The sequence below is a fragment of the Oxyura jamaicensis genome, chromosome 13 (assembly GCF_011077185.1).
Source record: "Oxyura jamaicensis isolate SHBP4307 breed ruddy duck chromosome 13, BPBGC_Ojam_1.0, whole genome shotgun sequence".
Classification (NCBI taxonomy): domain Eukaryota; kingdom Metazoa; phylum Chordata; class Aves; order Anseriformes; family Anatidae; genus Oxyura; species Oxyura jamaicensis.
The window spans coordinates 13145666-13162759 of NC_048905.1; the positions used below are offsets into that span (position 1 = coordinate 13145666).

Below are 17094 nucleotides of genomic sequence, written 5' to 3' on the forward strand. Positions count from 1 at the left end.
GTTGGGATGTTTTAGAAGGAATTTGCCATAAGCTGCTTATTCTGACATGCCTTTTCTTTCTGGAAGAGCATTTCCCTTTTTGCTACCTGCCTTCCCAGACTGCAGTCACTTTGCTGTGACTAAGACGTTTACTGAGAACCTGGGTAGAAGTGGGGATGGAAACTGGGTTGGGGTGGGAAGTTGAAAGGGGTCTTCTGACAGCCAGACTACTTAGCTAATCCTTCCTTACCCATCTCTGTAAAACAAAATGGTATTTCTTGAAAATTACAATGATTGAAAAATATTTACACGGGGTCTTCCATACGCCTTGCTTATATCCACAGAGACACAGATAAATGTTCTCCCAAAGTCTAACTGCATGTTCATAACCCAGCTCAGCTTTGAATTCCTTCGTGTAGAGTAAAACACTGCCCCTGCCCTGTGATGATCTTGCCTCAGCTTTTTGTTGTGCATTTTAATAGCTGTAGTGATCCACAAACACCACTGCAGAAGCCTGGGGGTAGGAATGCACCCTGTACAGGCTAGGAAATAAAAGATAGCTTTGAATTGGCACCTTAACCAAATGGACACAGTCCCATGAGGCTCTGAAGTGGTCTGGGTCTGATTCTTATCCTAATTACACTTTTGTATGTCAGGAATCACCAGTATGACCTTCACCTAATCAAGATGAGCTGGCCCCTCCTGAGCAGGAATCTGTCAGAATCCAGGCTACTGCTCTGAGCTGTTCACAGCCCAAAAGTTGCTATCAGCCTCAGACCCTACTGGATCGCACTAACCGGCTTTTTCCTACTCTCTTTTGTCAGTAAGAGAAAAAAGCTCTTCAATTCCAGATTTTGAAATAAGATGCTATTGTGACTGCAATGCCTCTTAAAGACAAAGGTATTTTTTCCTGAAATAAACTTTTGACTAAAATAGGCGATTGGAGGGCTCCTGATTTCAGCCCCTTGAAAATACAACAAAACAAAAGGCAGGGGAAGGGAAAGGACAGTAAGCATATGCATCTCCAAACCCTCTGCTATACCTCCGCAGTGCTGAACAGCACTGCAGAGGTACCCGTGAGTGAAACACTAACCAGAGGCTTCTAGAGTCACAAGCTAAGCAACGTAGCAGGTATTCTCAGCAGATAGAGTGGTTTACTTGTGATAACTGAAATCTACCAGAAGTTGTGCCTTATGACCTGTTGTGCCTCTGCTCTGAGGCTGTCAGCTCCTCCGTGAAATACAAATGATTTAACAAAGCCTTGCACCAGGCAGCTCTGAGGATACTCTTTAGCTTCTTTGGACTGCAACCTATGATAGGCCCATTAGAGACCCTGAGACAGCGCTATCCATTCGAGGTTTGAAAGTGTGATGAGGTAGACAATTCTACCTAGAAGCCCTAATAAATCATTCAAAGATAGATTAATTTGTTGTCATCCCACCAGAGGTGCAAAGTGTTTGGGACCCTGTCTTCTGCAGGAATTTTACACACGCTTCCTTCCACCCCTAACAATTCACTCACATCTCAGGCAATTAAGACAAATTAACATAAAGTAAAACACTTTGTAACTTGCAATCTAGTCTTAACCTTCTTCATCTCTAACCAACTGCCTTAAGCAACCCCAGGCCTGCTCTCTGTATAGGCCAGAACAAAAGAAAGGTTCCACATGTCCGAACTGAAATCATTCTCCCCATTTCTGTTGGGTGCAAGGAGCAGGAGAACAATGGATAGGCAAGGTGAATAACAAACACGTTACCAACAAAGCTGCTGTCTCGCCTGCACTAACAAAGTGGCCTACATCTCTGAGGCACTGGTGTTGTGCAGATTTTTAGATAACATGGACCAGCTCTCCACTCTGCTCCTGCTGAACAAGACCTTCTTCTGCAGGACCCACTGCCAGAACACACATTTACTCCTCAAATAGCCGAAGGGAGCTGCTTCTGGAAGGAGATCAGTAGCAGGGATGGTAGGATCCTGCCCCTACATCCAGGGGCACTGCATCACATCAGCTTTCTACAAAGACCTCTTTCAAGGAGGGGCCTCCAGGCATATGAATTTTGTTGTCCCCCCTTACTCCTCTTCTCTTATGAACGAATTGGAGGCACCTTGCTTGTATGGAGCAAGTCAGCAAAGGGCCTCTGTCTCTGTTTTAAGTGTCTCAGATCTAATAGTGGAGAATAAAGACTGAAGTTCATCCTGTTACCCACCAAGTGACCCACATTAAGAAGGAATGCATTTGTAAGCAGCAGCACACTGCAATTTTCCTGTTCTTAGGCAAACACTTCCCTTGGTGACATAAATTTCATAAGGCAACACATCCCCATGAGATGACTTGGGTAGAAAATGATCCCAGTATCTGAATGAGGATGTTAATCAATGTCCAGAATTAAATTACTTCATTATCCCAGTGGCGACCAATGATAGTTCATCTGTGATAGAAAACCAGCAGAGAAGTCTGTTCTCATTTCATCCTAGCATGCAGGTGAAAAGGGCTCTCCAAATTTCAGTCTTAGGAACAAGACGTCTGACCACATGATGAATATAACTGCTATTTAGTTACTGATGAAAGACAAGGGGTTTGAGAAACAGATCCTGCTTTAAAATCACAACATCTAAATCAAAAGCACAACACTTAGGTATGTTAAATCATCTAAGTCTATTCATGGAGTTTCACTCACTCATTTTCTGCAGCTCTAGAGCTTCCCTGAGAATGCCCCAAAGTGACTAGTACTAGGAAGACAGAAACCAAAAGGCACCATCAGCCTATTCTGTCTGCCGCAACAGTGAGAGCAGATACACATTAAATCACAATTTCACTAATTCCAGTAAATTACCCTTTTGATTGGCTGTTGTTACTTTGCATACTTTCTATTGACCTTTGCCTATCAGCAAAGGTGGAATGATTTCTATTCTTATCAAGTGTGGTTACACTTCTGCATCCTGCACCTTTCAAGAAAAATAGCTTATCACATAAACTACAAAAAAAAGTAACTCCAGCAAATCCTCCCCATCATGGCTTGATTCACCAGATTTGACATATATATATATATATATATATCAGTTGAAATACTTTTGATAACTTCAGTTTGCAGAGGGGGGGAAGCTACTAATACCAGGGTTTGGGGATAAATGGAGCACAAAGGAAGCAGAGAGAGAGGCAGGAATTCTTCCTGCTGCTCCAACACGAGGCACAGGAGGGACCGGTAGCAGCAATGAGCAGACACATCACCAGGCTGTCTGGCTGCTGCCTTCTAGACACTTGCAAAGCCCAGAAAACAGCAACTTCTGCATTTCACTCAACTTAATAACGTATTGCTAGTTCAGCAGGTCAGTTCTTCTTAAAGGAGCAATAAATAAATAAATAAATAAAGCTTCTCATCTCTTTCCCTCTCCCTTCCCCCAAATTACCCAAAACAATTTACATTTGTATTTACAAGCCAGACAACAGAGAACATTTCCCTCGAGGGAAGAAGGTTTCCATTGGTATCTCTCAGCCACGCTGACTGCCTGGTGCAAAATAACAGAGTCCCCTTAACCTCTTGGAAAGCTGCGGGTTTGTTCTGGCTGACCTGGTCCCAGAGGTCGGCATCCCTCCATCCCGGTGGTGTTACAGATGGGGTACACACCTCCGAGGTGCTGCTAAATCCATGCTGATCCTTCAGGAGACCAATGCCCAGAAAACTAAGGAACAAATGTGTTTTTTTGTGCCCCTCTGTAGGGCCAAAGCCTAGAGAAGGCTTGCAGGGAACAGGAATAGATGGAGACAGATGCGCCCGTCATTTACACGCACTGAGCACACCCCATTATGCAGACAATTATTTCATCCATATAATGCACCATGGTAAGCTGCTGATCTGGGGATGGCAACACATCTGGCTGGTACATAGACACAGTTGGCATCCTGTAAATACATCTCTGCTGGATTTAAGTGCCAGCTGAGAAAAACAGGAGAAATCTTAATATACCGAACCCTCATGAAATTTGGATTTTGAGAGGGAGGGGAGGAAACAAAGACAGCATACTTCTGCACCTGCTTTCCTTTTGATTTCTCCCTCTTCATCTTGCCACTGTGGCTCACAGCCTGCTAGTGGGGGGAAAAAGGGAAATTAAAAAAAAAAAAAAGAGAAAAAGAAATGCCTTAGCAGACAGCCAGGGAACTCTGTTGTTTTTTATCAGCGGCTCATTGTGGGGTGGGTTAAAAAGGGGGAAAGCCTGCCAAGAGGCTGCCAGGATGAGGAGTGCCGCATGCACGGAGCGGCAGGGCTTGCAGTGCCATCAATCATCGCACGCGCTGCTGGCAGGAGAAAGCTGCCGCCTGCAGCTCCCCCCGCACCTACCCCCAGAGCGATTCCTGCCCCTCCGACCCCAGCCCAGGCTGCGGGTCCTGACCCCCAGCCATGGTGGGATCGGAGCAAGCAAGCACATGAATCAACAGAGTGGCTGTGATCAGTGGTGGATCGGATTGCTATCGCATCTGTCAGCAGCAAAACGCAGCAAGCCAGGAATCGTGCAGGAAACCCAACAAAATCCATCACTTCTCACCTTTACCTGTTTTCCTTTGGATTTTAGTTTGTTCTTTCATTTTGGGTGATGTGAGTAAAAAGATGCTTTGTGCAAAGCCCCAGGGAGCACAGGCACCTCCTCTCTTCACCTATAAAGGAGGTATAGACCCAAAACCATGTAAGGGTCAGCCGTTATCAGCACTCTACAAAATCCTTAGCTCCAAGCACCCTTGTTGGTGCCAAGAACCCCTATGCAGGATGGGTAGGGTCCCCGTTACAGCAGGAGCTGTGCAACATGGGCACCGCTGCAGGTGGGAGCAGGAAGGCAAGATGCTCTGAATTCCTGGGTGAGGCAGCCTGTTATCTCCTAACAACTGCCAAGACAGGCTGTGGACAAGGGTGACTTTCCACGTGTTATCTTTACAATCTTCTCTCTCTGGTCACTCCCACTGCTTTTACCTGCTGGAAGTGCTGCAGTGCAGGGCAACTGTTCCCAAAATACCCCCATCACAAACACAGAGATCATTTTCTTGCACCAGAGCTCTCGAGATCTGATCCACAAGCCCAAATGTGAGCATCTCACCCCTCCTGCAGCCCTGTGCACCTGAGACTCACAAGTATCCTCCAGCTCCCAGCCCCTTCCATCGCACCCTGACGCGGGGCTGGGGGTTCAGAAATCACCCGCTGTCAGTGCGGCTGACAAAACACCAGCCCTGTCAGACCCAACTTGCTCTCCCACATCAGCGTGGGCCCTGCAGCACTGCCAGGACTGAAAACCTGGGTTTTTTGTCTGGGAGCTGAGGAGACCAGAGTCAGAGGGCAGCCAGGCAGGGAGGAGAAGCGCCGCCCTCAGCAGGGGTGCCAGGGCTTTGCCATTTGTTCTGAAAGTTACATCTCTTTATAGCTCATGAATAAGCTGATAAATAACACCAGAAATCAAAGGCTGCACACGGGGAACACTCACCTCCTGCTGCCTTTGTGAGGCAGGGCATTAGCCTCATGTTTGTGTACCCAGACACATGCCATTTAAACCGCACTTTGCCTGCAATGCTGTTGGACACAACAACAACAGTTCTATCAGAAAACAACAAAAGTTCTCTTACCACTCAACTCATCTTCTACAACGTAACATATGCGTGTCAGAGAACCCCAGATTAACAACGGGGCTCATGACTTTCTAGGTAGGTTGTGTGCTAGCTCGGGTTCCCTTCACAAAGGATCTGTAGCACAGTTTCAGAAGATTAAAGCCACCACCACTCAGCGCTGGACGTTAAATCCATTCTAAAGGAATTCTACTCAAACCACCTGATTCATCAAAAAAAAAGAAAAAAACACTTGCAATATCCTTACTCACTCTTAACAAGCAGCATAAATCCTTAAACTAAAACTAATTTTTAAAGAGCTGCCATGGCAAACTATTTGAACTGATGAAAACGCGACTGCTGGCATGACTGCAGAGCTATAGATAGAAGAGCACCCGCGATTTCTCGTAACTCTCTGACACTTGTCTGGTCTGTGATCTAAAACCTTCTGATGTCAATAGAGGTTCCCACCGCAGCTCTCCAAACAAACACTAAATCAAGAACACATCAATGAAGAGAATATTATTACCTAAAATGTGAAGCCTTGTCTTGAAAGACACCTTCCCCCTTTATTTACCATGCTCGGGAAGGTGGTTTATGCATAACTTTAAACATCTGCCTAGTCCCCTTGACTTTAAAGGGAATATTCAGTGTGCAGGAAGCTAGACATATGCTTTTGTCTTCACAAGGTCTTTTTTCATTTGTTTTTCTATGAAAATACAATTATGTCTTTTTTTAAACCCTTCAGTATGTGCAAACATAAGATTCAGTGCTGGCATTTGCTGGATTTATTTCACAAAGGGTTAAAAACTGGGCACTGACTTGTGATTCTCCACTGTTCATGAGTTATGGTTTCAAACCTGTCTCAATGGTTTAGGATTCTAAATCTCTAGAAAGTCACTAAGTGTGCTGCAAGAGCTGTAGCCTCTTCTGGAGGAAGGTTTAGTTGAGCATGTCACCAGAAAGAAATCTGGCTTCAAAACTCTGGATTTAACATGCTTCTCGGGGTGGAGAGAGGTGCAGACAAAAAGCACCTCCACCAAGTCGTATAAAGAAGCAAATGGGCTTCGCTCAGAATATCAGCCACCGAAAGCTTTATCTGTAACAAACCCAAAGAAATCAAAAGTTGGAATAAACCTTCCCTTGTGCTCCCTGGGGCACGTCTGAAAGGCAGGAGGCAACAGGGAGAGCAGTGGCACTGCAAGAGGCACAGCGAGGGCAGGAAGGATGCCTGACTGTAGGAGAGGGTTTGAACAATGGTCCTGGGATGAGCAAGGACTGTGCATGCACCCACACACTGTTCCCCTGCAATTTCTTGGTCTCCCTGGGCTCCTCCCATCCCAGCTACACACAGTGCAGACTTCTTTTGCCCCCTACCCAGTTGCAGTCATTTATTATTTCTGTATTGCTCTGTCCAGGCAGAGTCAGCAATTGTTCCGAGTGCTGGTGGCTTTCCATAGAGTTAATCAGTGTAATTGGGATGCTTTATAGCTCCAGACAGGATGTTTTGCCATATGGGGTAGGAGCCATGGGCTGCAGGAATGTAGCAGTGGAATATGGAGACATCTGAATGCTGCAGTCTGAAAAGGTTTCCTCACTCCAAAGTTGCGGCAGCTTTCCTGGGCTGGGAATGATCGCAGAGGGTTAATTCCCCATGGGCTGTGGAAAAGTGCCTCGTAGCTCCCCTCCTGCTGGACTGCTGGTCCCTGTGCCTGGAAAATGGTGTGTGGGACCTTTAACCCAAAGGATCCCCAAATGCTCTCAAAACTTTAACTGATTACACCCTGCAGCTACTGCAATGCAGTTACTTCTGGTGCAAGAGCTAGAATTGGTTTAAGCAGCTCACAGCAACTGAGCACAAGCACCCAGGCCAGAGACAGCACTATTTACAAGCCTCCTTTTTCCTTCCTACCCCCATCCTCCCCGTGAGTAATAGTAATAAAACAATAAGAATAACTGAGTAGATCACCGCATAGCTTGCTGTCCAGTTCTTTCTCAGGGTGAAAACTCCTTCCTCAAGTGTTCTCAAATTCCACATCTCACCAGCCTTGCTGTACACAGCTATCTCTCTATCCTCTCCCAAGGTCCAGCTCTGCTCCATGCCTCTACAGCTCAAGCTCTCTGACGAACAACAGCACAACCAAAAACCCCTAAGCCAAAACCCAGCTGAGTCCCCCCCCAAAACCCATCATGAAAATTAACTTCACAAACTCACGCCTGCAGCCCACCCCACATCCACGCTGCATGGAGTAACCTCCTGCAGCTGAGCATGAGCACACGGCGTGCAACCAGCACACCCGTACTACTTGGAACTCCCGCTCTGCACCAGGCCAGGCCAGAAATGCGGCACCAGGGCTCCCTTCTCCCCCCTCACCTCCTCTCTTCGCCCCTCCTGGCCACTTCTGCTGCTGCAGGCCAGGAATTCAGGGACAACGCGACAGAGAAAAACACGCAGAAAATAAGTTTCATCCTTTTTAATTGAATTGTATATCAATATTGATTGTGCTATTCATTTTGATAGTAAATCTAATTATTTTTTTAAAAAAGTCTGCTTGCAGTCTCTGCCAAGCATCCCCAGGCCAGCGCCTGGCAGCATTCCCCTCCAGATAACATGCTGACGTGCAGTCAGGAGCAGCAGGCTCGCTGCAGGGTTTGGGGCTGTCCCTGTCCCTCCTTGCAGGGAAAGCTCTCATCTGTCTGTCCGTCCTCTCTCTGGCTGCTGAGGACAAGATGGAGACAGGCAGCCCCAGAGTCAGGCTGAACAGGGGCTGGGCTGTGCTGGGCTCCAGTCTCTGCTGGGGGGGAACCAAGGGGGGGGGAGCCAGGAGAGCAGAGCAGGGAGCGGGACTGGGAGCACTGGTGGCCACGCTCATGTCTGGCCTCAGCACGTTCCCCCACAGCCCCTTCCCGTGGGAGAGTTGCCATGGGTACCGCAGCTCTCGCTAGTTAATCATGGACAACACGGTGCTTCCTTCTGCCCGAACAGCTGATGGTCTCTTTGTGACTGTGGCTCCTATCAGAGCCTGCTGGAGTCAATAAAAGTCCCTAATCCCTGGCCCGTGCTGCAGGCAGGGAGGCTGCAGGCCTCCCCGCAGCGCTCCATCCTAGCACCTAGTAGTTCCAGGGCTCAGCAGGCAGGTGTAGGGCTGCCCAAGTTTCCTTGTAAAGGCTAAATGCATTCACACCATCAGCAATGTACTCCCCACACACACCTTCGGGGTATTGGGGTGCAGCCTGCTCATGTGTCTCACAGGCAGCTCTGTCAGCTACAGCCCAGGAACCGTGCCGAGGTGCAGGAAATTGCCCTGCAGAGCGGTTACTGCTCATGCAATTAAAACCAGGAAAGAACAGTTTCCACCAGGAGCTCAGCTAGCCAAAACTCAGCTACCTTGGCTTACAGATGGGAGCCACTGCTCACATGTAAAGCAGCCAAAAAAAAGGAAAAACACAGAGACAGCACATGGCTCCTCAGCAGACAGGTGCCTCGTTCTCCCTCCTGGCTGCATAGCTTGGCTGGTGCACTCTCTCTATCCCCCTTCTTTTTCTTCTCCGATGACCAGGCTAGGGACTGCCTCATGCTCAGCATGAATAGGCTCCCCCCCATCCTCAGAGAATGGGGGAGGAAAACCAGATGTTCACATCCCAGTGCTCAGGATCAAATCAAATAACCCACCCAGGGACAAGCTGAGGTGTTCTCCAGCCTCCCAAACAAGCTGGAGTTTGTCCTCCCTGTGTCCCCAGGACCCCACGGTGTTCCAGGCAGGCCCAGCATTGAAGGTAATGGGGCAAACAGTTATACTGGTCACCTGGGCCTGCCCCAAAGACCTGGTCAGATATTCCCCCTTTAATACCTGTTTACAGAAAGCATCACATTTGAAGGACAAATGCACAAGCCAGCTAACCTGAACATTACTGTCAACGCGTCACAGCCAAGCTTTCTGGCTTGTTTTTATGTGGATAGATCAGGAATCTTCCATTTCATCAGCCCGCAGAGAGCCCAACCAGAGGAATAAACCCTGTGCCAGTCTCTTGAGCCACTGACATTGCACCAGCTTCCCTTCACAGGCACCTGATCCTTCCTTGCTTTTCAGAGATATATTTCCTCTGCAAACACTCATTTCGCAGTGTGCTTTTGCAGCCAGCCATTCTTTTTTTCCCCCCTCTCAGAACTAAAGATTAACAATTAAATTATTTGACAGGGGAATAGAGGCCCAGTGCTAATTAAATTCCTTGGTCTCCTCTTTGCAGAGGAAAAAAAAAAAAAGCTCTCAGTATCAGCATTCAACCAGAACAGGGCAGTTTGTGATGTTGGAGTTAATTAGATGGGCAGCCATGGGCACAGCCAAAAAAAAAATAAAAATAAAAATAGAAGAAAATAATATTCCTCAAAGGCCATACAAAGGTTGTGGGGAAAGAAGGAAACGACCGACTGGGAGCTGGGAACTGAGCAAGCTGGTGTGCCCAGACAGCAGAGGGTTCACCTCCTAAACCAAATACCTGTTTATATTTCATCTGGCTGGCTGAAAAAAAAAACAGCAACGAGACACAAAGCAAAACAGCACTTGCACAGACTGGGAGATATCAGTACTGGGTGTCCTGCAAATCCTGGCTGCTCTGTTTTAAGGAATGTAATTCTTCAGCAGCCTGAGCAGCTGGGCTCTTCATCTCCACCTGCTCTCACATTCAGGTGCCTGCCGGTGGGCCAGAGCTCCCGGGGGCTTGCTGGTGTCTGCCTACACACTGGTGTTAATATCACAGAAGATTATGCTCGTTCAGTCCTTTGATGCAATCCTTCCCGTTGTTGTTACAGTGATGATTGCGCGATGGCACTTTCTCAGCCAGATCCACCAGGGATTGCACCAGTGTAAATAAGATAATCCGCTGTCTGGCTGCTATTAAAATGCACCAAGACGTTCTCAGCTCAGGCAACACTCTTGTGCCAACGCAAACTACACCCTCTGTGTTTTTGTTATATGTTTTGCCTCTATTTATTCAGAGAATAAACTCTCTCCCTGAACACAACAACCCACTCTAAAGTTAGAGTTCTCTTTCATCAACAGTATTTTTCAACTCATTTGGTGATTCCCCCCTCCTTGTCTCCGCTGGGCCAGGAGACGAGCAGCCCTGGGGGACTTTCAAGGGTGCTCCAGTGCAAAATAACACCTGGAGAAAGCCCCAGAAAGCCCCCAGGGGAGCACACACTGCACTGGCCAAGACAGACCAGGAAGAAACAGGAGCTGATGGCTTTTTGGGTGCTGAGCTGTTAAAGCAAACCTCGGTTTTCACACCCAGAGCGAACATCTCAGTGCTGTTAGACACAGCCCATCCCCCCAAAGCATGGCAGGGTGGACCAACCTCCCTGTTGTCCCCAGGGATGTTTTATATTATTATTTCTGACCTAGAAAGTAGACATACTTGCCTGCTGCCCACTGAGCCTGTTGCTGGAAAGGTTTTGCTGTTTCCTCATCCCCCACTTTCTTGCCAAGTCTCGGGGGTAAGTTGTTACAAGCTAGTTTCAGAAAAATATGTGGTAACCAGGAGGAAATTCAGGGCTTAATCGTTCCTAAGACACCCAAGTACACACACAAGTCACCAGAGCTCCTAAAACACACACCAGGAGGCACAAAGCCATCCTCAGCAGTTTCAGCATAATCCCAAAGGTGCTCAACAGAAACTGCTCAGGAGGGTGGGCACGAAGCTGCAAGCAGCAGTGGGGCTGTGAGAGGATGTTCCTCCCCCAGACACTCACAGACATCATTTTTACTAGCTGTATACTTCCATGTAGGATATGAGCCTGTGAAATTTATTCTACTTGCAACTTTGAAGCAGACAAACAGAAAATGGCACCCAGAAAACACCAGCAGAGTCGCTCTTTGGAAGTAGCGCCAACATATTCAGCATGGGCTCTCATACAGCACTTACAGGAAAGCTGAACACCAATTTCTCTGCTCTTCCACCTCATTTTTAAAGTGAATGCCAGGGGAATTGTAGTTTTTAATTATCTTTTTGCACTTAAAGCTTATTAGATTTGTATTGCCTCCATCTCCTTCCTACCCCCCTCTTCCTCTTCCATATACTTCCTCCAGCCGACAGTTAATGAGCAGAAATCAGCGTATTGCACTGTCTGGCATCTTGCTGCTGAAGTGGCAGGAGTCTTTGGTTACCAAGTCATTTGCTGCTTAATTGAAATCTTTTCTCTGGATTCATTGCCATGCAGACACTCTATTGGAATGCAGTGTTGGAGCCCAGTATTGATTGCCCTCCCACTCCCAGCTTTCCTATTCTGGGTTTGCAAGTCAATTGCACTGTGTTGTTTTCCTTCAATACATAAATAAACAAATAACTCACCCACTCCACAGCCCCATTTACCCCTTCTTAGAGCCTGGCTAGGATGAGAAAAGAAATGCCAGGTGGCTATAGTAAAAGCTGGATCCACATTTTGTCAGCATGAGCGTGCATCAGCTGGTTCTGATAAGGTTCAGGCTGGGAGCAGACTGTGAAGATATAGAAGGTAAATGAAATCCTAGCTTTATGTTCTCACTGGAAATTACCTGGAATTTATCTCCCCTCTGTTGCAGAAATTAAAGTTTTTTGTTGTTGTTGTTGTTGTTTTCTGAAAAAAAAAAAAAAAATGCTAGCAAGCACAGCACCCTAATAGAGTTGCAGCCTGAAGCCATCCTGCATTTGTGAGCTTGCAGGGCTGAAAACCAAGGCTTCTAAAACGTGACCTGCTAACACCAGAGAGGAGTTTTCACTGACTCCTGACTTAGAAATTATGGCACCCAAGGCATTTTAACCCCACATGTTTTTAAAGTCCCCGGAGAATTCAGTGGTTCAAAACACTCTTGTCAAGGCCCTGTGCAGATAATGTTTGTCTCCTGAGTCTCAGCTCAAACTTGCTTTGTAGCAATGGGTCTGAGAGCTGAGTCATATTTACTCTGTGCATGATAACTATACCCAGATTCCTCCTGATGGATCTGGTGTCAATGCGGAGCACCACGCTTCTGAAAGACACAGGGTTTAACTTCTGCAGAGTCTTCTGTGTCAATGAGAAAAATCAGAATTTCTCAAAGTGTTGCTTTCCTGCTGTAAGGGGACTCTACAGCATGTGCTATTCCTCACAGGAAAGTCACCAATAGCTAAGCCCATTAATACTGCCTTGTCCTAAGAAGGTACACAGGCAGCACAGGCAGCCAAACACCTTGTGCCTGTCGTGAACATGCTTAAGCCCCTCAGATGCTCAGCCACAGCTGTTCCTTGCAGTCCCCACACAGCCCTTGTACTTCTAAAATCAGGAGCTTTGCAAAGGGTGAAGCAACAAACCCCACCTCCTCCTGAGTGGCTTTCTTTGCCTTATTACATATTTGCATTGCAAGATGCCTGGAGGCTCCAGCCAACGTCAGGCTTCTGAGCCCACAGAGACGGCCCTTGTCTTAAGCACCTGGCAAGTCACCTACGGTAGTTGTTAGTGGTGGTGGCTGGTTAGTTTTTTTTTTTTTTTTTTTTTTTTTTTAATTATTATTTGTTTGCTTTCTAATCTAGACAATTTTATACTCCAGTTTCAGCCTGGGAAGAGATCTGTTTGCATAGAGGCCACATAACCACGGGGCAGGAACTGAATTGCCTCTGCTCCTGTCTTGGAAGTCAAAGCTTCCCACAAAACTGGGAACAAGCACCCGGTACCAGGAGTCACTTGTTCCTGCACAGATAGCACCAACAGAGGCTCCCTAAGCCAAGATCACTGCCCTGCAGATCCTGCAGACTCCCACGGACTCGGAAGGCACGTTGCCAACCTTAGTCAGGCTGCTGAAGGAGATTTTCATCTTTTGCAGATCAATCAGTAGCTTCACTCTTTCTGCCCCATAGGCCATACCGGTTCCCCAAATATTTTGTTTCCTTTCATCTCAGCCCAACATGAGTTCCATTTCAGGATCACACTCCAGACACCTCGCAGTCCAGAGTCCGTGTGGCTGTATCAAGCTCAGCCCCCTGCATTGAAGGTACCAGCAGCAAGCACCAGTGAGCAGGGAGCAAGCTCACATCCATCCCCTACGGTCCCAAATGCTCCGCAGCAGCCATGGCTTCACGTGACATTCATTTAAGCCTCAAATTCTGAATTGCTCCGATCCAACCTGCCTTCTAGTAGATTACGCTGGGTAACTAATATGCTCCTTGCTATTTGTGGTGTAATTAAGCAGTAATTGCTGCCCGAGGCTAATCTCAGAGTGTATTTTTCCTGCAGAACCCAGCGCCAGAGTTCATATTTGTAATTTAGCGGCATGCCAAGGAGCTGTACCTAAACTCACAAAAGGATTTTTCTCCATTCATCATTTCTCTTCTACTTTTGGTGGCAGCTGGGATTCTGCATTCAGAGATGTTTGGGCTGGGCAAACAAATTAGCAGAGTCCAGCCTCATTAGGAATCCACATGGGTACCCATCCTGCCTCGCAATGGGAATGAGATGTTGATTGCTCTGTTTCTGGACCCCAAACTCTCCCCAGCATGGGATATGCATTAAATCCTCCTCTTTTTTTTCTACTCACACAGCCTGGCAGCCTCCAAAGAAGCTGAAGCAGCAGCACGATCCGCCCCCAAACCCATGTCTCCTTCTGATTTCTTGGATAAGCTGATGGGGAGGACTTCAGGATACGATGCCAGGATCAGGCCAAATTTCAAAGGTATGCAAAAACAAATAAACACAACATTGCTTTTGAGGCTGTGTTGCCTTTTGTGACTGAAGACTGCATGAATATCTCCCTAATTGTACAAGGAATACAAACAATCCTTATGTTCATATGAAATATGTATGATAATGAGATTTGGCACATGCACACCCTGTAGGTGTCTGGAAAGACATCTCATTTCCATTCAGAATGAAAACAGCCTTGTACCAACTTTACGCACAGCCAGCACTTTGACATAGACACGGTGAGGGGTCGAGGATCCCTGCTGGTCACTGACCGGACTGGCAGGAGCTGAATCTCTTGCAGGAGCTGAACCAAGCCCTCTCCCCTCAGCAGGGGTCTCCCCGGCTGGGGCTCAGCACCACTCCATCACAGCAGTTTCAGACCACTTTTCAACCACTGCGCAGCCCTCTTCAATGCTCATTTCATTCATTTCCTTTGTTTCTTACCACCAAATTCCCCTCCTCCCTCGCAGAGCCTCGCAAGGCTAACACAGGACTCCCAGGAACCATTAATCACGGTGACAGCACCTGCCATCCAGCTTCGTGCAATGAGCCCTATGCTGGGCTCTTAAACCCAGAGCTAGGGGGTTGTTCATGCCCTAATAATCAACTAGGCAACAGGAAACCCTGCTGTTTCATCTGGATCACAAAGAGTTAAAAATACCCTGTAAACTGTCCTACTGCTAAATTATGCGCACACACAAAAGAAATTAAACTTAAATATTTAATGAAATGTGTACATTATCTTCTTGCTGAAGGCAGCTGTATTGTAATTTTATTCAAGATAATTTAATTTCAGTTTTATTTCAATGAACTACACCTTCCCCACAGGGCAGTTTTGCTGGCTTAGCCTCCCACACATAAATCAGGCTCCAATTTATATGGGAGGTACAGGAGGTGCGTTACAGAGCTTGGGGTTGTAGCGCTCAAAGCACGTCATTGAAATTAACTGACACTAACTCATAGAGGGCATTTTAATGGCTTAGATCTAAATGAAAATAATACCAAAGAACCCTGTCAGATTGATTTTGGGGGAGGGGGAGATTAACAAAAAGAGGACTGCAGCTTTTCCATCCTCAGGGCAAGCTGGGCTGTCCCGAGGGTGCACTGCGCTGAGCCCAGACTCAGCTTCACTCAGCACACCAGCACAGGGGCAGGATGAGCAGGGCCAAAATCTTCCAGGATGTTCACCACCCAGGATGTTAGTGCAGAGTTTTTCCATCTGTGTCCTTTGGGAGGGGAAGCCACGTGCACATAGACTACCTACACGGTCCACAGAATCTGTAGAAGCATCCTCTTCCTCCTGAAGATTACAGATAGCATAAACCCACTGCTAAACCCTGATCAAATGTGCACTTACAGCTGCTGCACAGACTGCAGCACAAGGGCTGATGAGCTCAGATCTCTGTTACACGGATTTGGTAACACTGGGCCTGCCAGCCACGAGCCTGTGGGACAAGAGGGGTAGTGAACAAGGGAGGGGAACAAAAAGGCACCATTTTGTACCTGATGTTAGCCCATGCTTGCGCTTACCCCTGGAGAAGGAGCTGTGCAGACTGAACAGTCTGTGAGCTGCTGCTGAGCTGGCAAGGGGCTGCCTGGAAGCTGGTCAGACAGAAACCTGCTCAGATTGCCTGGGATCTGTACCAAGAAAATCCTGGGCCATGGAAAGCACTGCTGTAACGGGACTGCAGCCTTGCTCCCACAGAGGACGGGCAAAAGTTTCCAAAGAGACCAAAGTGGGAGAGGAGGGAAAGGAAGCTGATAGGAGCAAACAAAGCTCCAGACATTCCATTAATTTCCAACACAGGAGGAAGATTGCACTGATTGCAGGCACAAGCTTCTCATTAAAGTTCCCCCCAAGTATTTCATCTCACAGCAGCTGCCAGACTGCAGATGTGGCCTCAACAGGCAAGCGTCGCTCCCTGAGCGAGGCTGAGCCATCAGGCAGCGATTGAAATGCAGACACCATCCTGGTCCCCATAAGCATGGAGGAATTATCTAAAAATCCACACTTGCTATTTCCACAGATCTATTTCTTCCCAGAAGCATGTCTCAGGGATGATGTGAGATTAATTCCCCCAAAGTTAAAGGAGGACCTCAGTTCCTGGGGTGTCCTCTGCTCTCTGCACCCTGTCCCACCCCACGCTGAGCAGCACCAGCAGCAGCTCCCTTGGGAGCCCCCAGGGTGGGAGCCCCCAGGGTAGGAGCCCCTTTTGCTTCACCCCTCTGCTTATTAAAGCACCCCACTGGTGTGCCAGGCACAGAAGGCCAAATACTGTCCTGGTTCCAAAAAACTCTCCAGCTTTCTTGCTATGTGCTGCTCTGCAGCTCTCAGCATCTGCCTGGGTCCAAATGCAGCATTTCCATCTCAAGTGTACTGGCAATATTGTTATTTACATTTGCTCATACCAATAACACCAGGCACTAGAACCAACCAGACTGACAGTCCCCAAACCTTCTCTCTAATCAGTCTTTTCATCCTTTAATCCCCACCCACCCCCAGCTTCTACAATCCCATAACTCTTCTAATATGAAGAGGTTAAGCAAAGCTTCAAGTCTAAAAGCAAATAAAGTCCCAGATATTGGACTATGTCTCTCTGGGATTACTCCCTCCCCAAAAACAGGACAGCCAAACAACTTCTGAACCCTGCCAATCTCCTTCCCAGCTGAGACCCACAGACACAACCATTACCACATGGGATATTTGCTCCATCACCCAGCCTGATCCCTATGGCACGCTCTGCCTCGTCATGCACCAGCTCCATAAGGAACCTAGGGTACTAATTCAGGCACATTTAGATGTTTATAACCAGTATAAAAAAAAAAAAAAAAAAAAAAAAAA

The 17094-nt window shown here is 47.3% G+C and overlaps 1 protein-coding gene and 1 long non-coding RNA gene across 3 annotated transcripts in view; one reads left to right on the forward strand and one right to left on the reverse strand.

The window, feature by feature from the left end:
* The window catches only part of LOC118173760, a 145533-nt gene that overhangs the window by 126860 nt on the left and 1579 nt on the right, over positions 1–17094 (reverse strand). The window lies entirely within an intron of this gene.
* GLRA1 (glycine receptor alpha 1) overlaps positions 1–17094 on the forward strand; it is a 38511-nt gene that overhangs the window by 3430 nt on the left and 17987 nt on the right. For both annotated transcript variants that reach the window (XM_035338599.1, XM_035338600.1), the window contains exon 2: positions 14111–14241. In XM_035338599.1, the coding sequence (XP_035194490.1) occupies positions 14111–14241 (131 nt within the window). The remainder of the gene's footprint in view (positions 1–14110; positions 14242–17094) is intronic.